At 43.0% G+C, this 7,580-nt stretch overlaps 1 protein-coding gene across 1 annotated transcript; it reads left to right on the top strand.

Moving 5' to 3' along the window:
- Positions 1-16: 16 nt before the first annotated feature.
- tmigd1 (transmembrane and immunoglobulin domain containing 1) lies at positions 17-5,280 on the top strand. The gene is made up of 6 exons (XM_088616149.1): positions 17-239; positions 421-516; positions 1,575-1,853; positions 2,369-2,650; positions 3,950-4,053; positions 5,087-5,280. Exons 1-6 carry the CDS (start codon positions 17-19, stop codon positions 5,096-5,098), a joined length of 996 nt encoding a protein of 331 aa, XP_088472275.1. The 3' UTR covers positions 5,099-5,280.
- Positions 5,281-7,580: the final 2,300 nt, after the last annotated feature.

Here is a 7,580-nt window from a genome sequence, read left to right as displayed (position 1 = left end):
CTGCAATGACAATGCAATGATCTCCACACAGCTTGGAGTCAGCCTTTCCCTGTTTGCACAAAGCTTAATTAACACTATAAAACCTGGGTGGTTTGAACCAGAGACAGGTGCGTCTCTTCACTGGGATGCTATAAAACCCTTTGGCAGTATAAAATGTCTCGGAAGAGCAAACCACAGCTTTCAAAAACAGCAAACTAACCCCTGGACTGCACACTGCTCCCAGACTGGTTTCAACAGAGGTAAGTACCCGCTGTAATGTCAAGCCGGAAATTATAAACTGGTGTTTTATATAGACATTTTTTATAGAAAGGTTGATCAAATTCATCTTAAACATTAATTTATTAATCTATGCCAAATATAAGTACTAGAAGATGAGGTCATGCTATCAGATCTGCCATGTCACTCTGCTCCTATCCCCAGGGCTGCCTACGCTACAGCGTTTCATGGTTAAAATGGGTCAGAAGTCTCTGGTGCTTCACAGTTTTCTATTTTTCAGCTTCATCTCTGAACTCAAAGGTGAGCCATACTGATGCTGTTCAACTTAAAAATCTTTGAGATGACTTAGCAGTAATACAAGAATGTTTGTGATATTTAACAGCGCAGACATATGATTTTAAAAGATAGATTAGATAAATAAATGTATCAGGGCAGAATCAGAAAGGCTGAAGAGCTCACTGAAGAATCCCTTACTGTACTGCAGAGTGTACAGAAAATCATTTTAAATACGTAAATTGCAAATCAGGAAGAATCCAGCTAAAAACTGTTTTGTAAGGCATCTCACATGTGATCTGGCGAAACTCTACATGGTTAACCCAAGAACGCTCTGTCAAAAGAATGTGTCCATTGAAACAATGTTATCGCTGGTGGGGTGGACAAAAACAAAACAACGCAAAAGAAATCAATGGCTTTGTAAGTGAATATCCCAGGGCCCTGGACTTCATTCCAAAAAAATCTAACTGCTTTCAGGCTTAGAAATCAAAACATTCAAAACCAATTATTTTTTGTTTCACTCAACCGATTTGGATTTGTCACTGTGCAAACTGCGTTTTTCAAAGCTCAGGTAGTGGCTACAAGCCCCACCAGCGCACAATGATTTTAACCATTTTACCACAGCTGAGAACCCAGAGCACCTGGAGAGCCCTGGCAGACTAACCCCCCTCTGTCGCTTGGGGAATCCCAGTCACAGCTGGGTGGTGGCAGGCTCGAGACTATGTCACCTGGGTCATAGAGCTCAACCTGCACCCGCTTATAAGCGAAAACAGAAACACCATGCCACTGCAGCAACCCCCAAAAGAGCCCCTTTATAAAGTGGCACTTTAATGACCATAAAGAGCTCCAGGTGGTCAACCCTCATCGAGCGGAGCCACAGCAACCTAGGCCACTTGCTTCGCGTGGCAAATCATTTCTGACAAAAAAAATTAGAGCCCTTGAGTGTCTTCTAATTAACCGGAGCATTTAAGTGTATCCGAACTAAGTGGAGCACCCAGTGTCTCCTAAGAGAGAGGTGCTCAGAGAGAAGGGCCTGGGGACTTGAAAGCACTGTGGCTGAGTGTGCGAGGCTCTCTCGCTGCCAGGCGTCTGGGTGACCCTGAACGTGGAGGAGGGCGGCGGCGTCCTCACGCTGCAGAAGGCGCAGACGGTGTCGCTGGTCTGCGAGGCGCGGGACCACGAGCGGGCGGAGGAGCTGGAGTGGTACCGGGACAAGGCGCTGGTCCGGCTCGAGGAGCAGAACAAGTTCAACAGCAGCAGCCTGTGCGTCCAGTCGGTGTCCGAGGCCGACCACCGTGTCACCTTCAGTTGCCAGCTCCGACGGGACGGCAGCGTCAACGCCTCTGTCCAGCTGGACGTGCGCTGTGAGTGCTTAGCCTGGCTCCCCTTTCACCCGGCGTGTTTGTCTCGACCCCAGGGGTCAGAAAGCTGTGCCGCTGGGCAGGGCAACGGCTCTGTTTCACATTAACAGCGGCAGTATAAAACTCTGGGCCTGACCTTCCATTATGGGCCAACAGCCCATCTGGGGCAGGTTCATTCAATTCTATTCACTTCGGCTTATTAATGTCTTGTCAACTTCTAAACTGAAGTGCACATGAACCTTCAGAGATGCCCTGGTGAGCCCAGATATTAAATATACATGAAAAAGGCCACTGACACACACATTATTTGTTGAAAACCGCACTTTGAAAAAGATCAGGAATTTATTTGCTTTATATTTCAACTTGAGTCTCTCAAATTTTTGCTTTGTAATTTCTTAAGTGAAAAGTGTAAACAGTAAATCTTGGATTATAATGCAATCGGTATTTTAAGAGAATGTATGTGGAATTCTAGGTGGACACTGTGATTTCACATCCTTCATCTATGTTTTACTCCTTAGTCCCGCCAGACTTGTCCGGCACAGAGACTCGGACAGCAGAGGTAGGCAGCGCGGTTGCGCTGACCTGTAACATCTACGCCAACCCCCAGGTGTCTGTGACCTGGTTGAAAAATGATGCCACTCTCAATCTGGATGAAGACGGCTACTCTCTGTATCAGGATGGGAAGGAGGCCACACTGTCCATTGCCAAGGTGCAGTACTCCCACCAGGGCACCTACAGATGCGAAGCACTCTCTCCCCAGCATGGAAACAGCACAAAAACCTTCAGCCTCACAGTGGAAGGTCAGCTTTTTTTCCCTACTTGATTCTATTTTAAGCCAATCTTGCCAATATCATAACTTACACTACAGGTATTCAATTCAAACAGTATATATTTTACGATTCCATAGGGTCAAACTTTAAGGATTCAGGGATCAAGTCATGCTTAGAAAAGAGAGCAGGAAAGAGACACGCATAATCCGAGACGCCAAAGGAACCTCATTTTCATTCCTCTTGAGCACACTCCTTTGTCCCGCCAGACTTGGGAAACTTGGGAAAAAATTAGGGTGCCTATATCAGGATTTGAGCTGAGCACTGGGTTTCCTCCCGGTGCTCTGGCTTCTTCTCAGTACTGTATTAGTACAGTATACTACTAGCATAGTAGTACTGTATACTACACTAGTATAGCACTGTATGTCTTAGCCACATACAGTACGTTAATTGGCTTTTGAGAAAACTGGCCTTAGTGTAAATGCCTCTGTGTCTTTGTGTGCTCTGTGATGGGCTGGTGTCCTGTCCAGGGTGTATCCTGCCTTGAGTAGCTTGCCAGGATAGGCTCCCCTTGAACTGGAAGAAGTGGTTAGAAAATGGGCAGACAGATTAACATGTAACATTGTGTGAATCCGACTGCTTGTTTTTAAGCAGCACCTGAAATCAAACAAAGTCTTCTCATGATAGTGTGGTATTCATTTCCAAAAGTCACTGTCCACCATGACAATAAGATCCTCACACCCTCACAGGAAAGGAAACAGTCAGTTTCCATTTCACAGTGAACTTGGTCATGTACAGCTCATCTATAAATTTATTCTGGAAGGTAGGGCTGGGCAATATGGCCAAAAACATTATCACGATAAACATTTTCATATCAGTCGATATCGATAATTATCACGATAAATGTCAAATCATTATTTCTTTCAAGTTTAAAAGCAGATTTTTTCTCCTGAGTGAAAGTTGAAGAAACCAGACAGTTAATTGGTAAATTAAACAACTTTTTATTTTAAGAACACAACAAACACTTGCCAAACAGCAGAAACATTAAACAAATCTGTTACCTGCCCGGTCTGCAACATGCACGCGCACCCACGCACATGCGCATGCGCACAGTATTTTGTGTGCATGCGCAAAGCATAAACATATATATCGAACATTTATCAAACTTTTGTTAAAATTATATCGAGGAAAATTATATTGCGATAATTATCGTTATCGAATTATCGCCCAGCTCTACTGGAAGGAGACACCAAAGACCCTGTACAAAGGACCTGAATACCCTCCTCCATCCAAGCCTCACCTGGGTTAATGTCGTCCTGTTCTCCCATGCAGATAAGAAGACACATTTCCCCTTTGAGCCCGTCATTGCTGGGGTGGTGGTGGTGCTGTGCACAGTGTTCCTGGCCACGTTTTCCAGGAGGAAGAGAATCGCCGCGGTGAGCCAGCACGATCATGCTGCCCTCTCTCCAGGGGCTCCTCAGCGCAGGGCCTAAACTCAATAATAACGATCGCTTGCATTAATACAGCACTTTCATTCCATCGCCATTCACATGCAGGAGGGAGTCACTTCATCCAGACATCCTGAGGTGCAGCCCCACCTGGGTGACATGTGGCAGCCATTCTGCACCAGCAGCCCCACTGCACAGCCGATCAAGGGAAAGAGTGTGCAACTGCACCTCATAAATTAAGGGGAGACTTAGAGGATGGGCTGACTGTACAAGCCCAGAGTGGATTTTAGCCAGGACACCAGAGTAGCACCTCTACGCCTAATGGCTCAGAAGTCAGGACTACAGATTAGTGTCTCATCGAAAGGATGGCACCCCCTACACCAGTGTAAACTGTTAACGTGCTGGGGCATTGGTTCCTAATTCTGGTCCAGAGAGAAGAGAGCCCCCTACTGGTCCACCAAAACCACTAACAGCAGCAAACTGGTTTTCTTTTGAGGTCCGCCATCGCAATACTGACCAGGCCCAGCATTGCCTAGCTTCTGCAACCTGAAGAGAGCAGGCTAGAAAGCGGTAGTTTTGCCTTCTCTGAGCCAAAACCTCCTATGGATTTAAAGGGTACAATAAGTTTAAAAAAAAAATTTAAATCATCAGTGTTAAAGAAAGACATTAAACCTGCACTGCATCCTAGTCCACCTTATTAATAACCTACAATGAACCATGTGGACTGTAGATTAGTGTGCATTCCCACAAAGTCCTCTAGAACACAACACTGGACTAGGAGCTGGCCAGACTTCTCACTCCACACACTATCATTGCTGGAGTTGTGTTGCTGTTGTGCCTGTATGTCTTAACATGTGACATGTATTACCCTGATTTTTTTGTACTATCCTTCAGAAACGCAGGGGGCAGGAAATGATGCAGGAAGTCTTTCTGATTTATTACAAATTATATTTCCAGTGGGTGTTTGAAACATACTGCACTGTGCTTTTCCCTGAAAAGAGTTTTTGTTCTTTTTTTCCAGTGCTGCAAATGAGAAGACCTGCCAACTCATTGCTGTGAAATATATTTATCAAAGACCCTCTTTGAACTTTTTTTAACTGCTGTGTTGTAATATCCTGAATGTAATGGATTCGCTCCAATTCTTTATACCGATATTGAGTGGAATTTGCTATTATATACACACCCTAAACTAAAGCATTAAATAACTTAAGCAGACATCTTCCACTGTTGTCCAAAATGTACTCCTGCTCTTAAATCAGAATTTGACCTTCACATTTTTACCTAAATTTATAACATTTTGGATCCAAGAATTATCCTCAATGATAGTGCCATACAATATCAAAGGGAGAAATTCAAGTCTTATAGCACACTTAATAGTAAAAGTGATTTCTTTGTGTTTCAACTCTAGACTCCCAATATGTACATACATGGGACATGGGCAGACTTCTTCCTAAAAGGACTAGCTCTACGAAACTGTGGAAAATGGTTCTCCTTAATTAATTAAATTCTGACATTTACTACAATATGTAGCTACCATAATCCTGTTAAAGTGCATTAAGAGGCAAAGGATTTAAATAATTCTCTAATTTAAAAAAAGATTCTGTTAATTATTGTGTGTTACTTTGTAATCATTTCCAACTCTGCAACTGTTACCTATAAATACTCATAAGTAATTAGAAAATTGCAACTTTTCAGGGACAACAAATATGAAGGTCAAGGCAGCTCTCACAAAAAAACAGCCCAGTGAGCACAGGGCACAGTTGTCTTGAAACATAATTATGCAGGTTAGACATTGAGTGACTTGGGTAAGGCACAAGGTCATTGCTGGTACAGTTATATTCCATCATCCGAGGAATAAAACCATTAAATCTGAGTTAAATATTGATGTTCTGCCTGTGACAATTGACTGTGTCCAAGGTCAGGTGCCTTGTCTCTGTTCCCAAGTTGGCCTCTATGGTTTTCTCTAAACATGAGCAAGGGAAAGACTCAACAACAACAAAAAAAAACAAGGTGTAATGAGATGGCAGTAATAAAGAATGAGTTCATTATGAACAAAATACAGCCAACAGCAAGGCCGGAGAACCAGCTGAAGCACCAAAGGAATTTCAGGAATTTTCACAAGGTACCAAGAATTTGTTTTGTTTTTTAATCTGCTAAATTCTTTCCAACAAGAAACATACAGTGGCAATGTTAAAAGAGATCTTTGCTTTTTTAATGCCAGTTGTGTCAAGAAAACGATTAAATTTCTCTCTATTGCAGCAAGACAATCATTATCCTGTCCTTAAAGCAAAAGCTATAAAGTTAATTACTGCTATCCTGGTGTTCTTGCCAAAAACACTTAACAAGCGCAGTAGTGGGGGACACGTGACGGCAGCTCACCCGCGGCCCCTGTCCCTTTAACACAAATAAATCCCGGCCGATGATTTCCAAACGATGACGCCATCGCCAGCCAATCAAACCACCGGGAATTTAAGAGCCAATCAGAATTTAGGCGCCAGGCGGGGCTGGGGGAGTTCCGCCAAATTCAAACAGAGAAAGGAGAAAGTGGGATTCTTCATCACGTCGGGAGGCGAGCTCGGAGTGATCTTTGTCCAGATAAAGTAAGGCATTCCGTTTTGTTTTGCTGATAAGCAGTCGGTTCGATAAGGAAATGTTTCGTGAATTCTTCAAGAAAAAACGATTCGGTTTTATTCCTTATTTACAATGGAATATATTCGCAACTCCCTATGAATAACAGCCAGACGAGAACTGTGCCTTGATGAAGCAGAAACAGACCTATTTTAGGGAATAAAGAACGCTGCCACTAAACAACAGCAGGGCCACAGTGGTAGACAGACCAAAACATCAACTCACCCAGTTTATATCTGAATACCTTCAAGTAGAAAAATTCGAAGCAGCGCTTTTAATTGTTCAATTGTTTTAGCATAAGACGGCAATACTGCGTGACTGATGCATAGATTGCATTTCCACAGCTCGATCTAATCGGACCCGAGCATCAGGGACTCGGATATTTTTTTTTCCCGGACATTTTATTAAATTGTGAACTCTTAAGCAGGTGACCGTATTCCAGACTGACGAAGTCCCGAACTGACCCCCAACTGCTCCTGCAATTTAAATGCAACTCGAAATCCACGATACTCCTTATAAAAGCAATTTCACTATCTTGTTTTTATATTGAAACCTGACTCTTCAGCCCTTAATGAGTAAGGATTGTAATCAGTCGGTGACTAATTGAGTACTTATTCATCATTCAGTCCTGTTGTCTTCTGCACCATTTAAAAGACAATATGAACTAGAGGAACAGCCGAAGTTTGGAAACATTTGCGTATTTTTCAATCTGCAATGTTCAACTGTACTGTATCACGAATCTCCAAAGATAATTAACTATTTGGTACTGTCATGTTGTCTAGTGAGCTCATCTCAATGCAGCAGTTTCAGAAAAGGATATGACTTTCTGCCCATCTAAGAAAAAGACAACACTAACGTCTTATCTGGCACGATTTGTTACCTTAAAA

Source organism: Lepisosteus platostomus, chromosome 22 (genome assembly GCF_059453375.1).
Source record: "Lepisosteus platostomus isolate fLepPlt1 chromosome 22, fLepPlt1.hap1, whole genome shotgun sequence".
NCBI lineage: Eukaryota > Metazoa > Chordata > Actinopteri > Semionotiformes > Lepisosteidae > Lepisosteus > Lepisosteus platostomus.
Note: the sequence above shows the minus strand (reverse complement) of the source record. Positions and strands in the feature narration are given on the sequence as shown.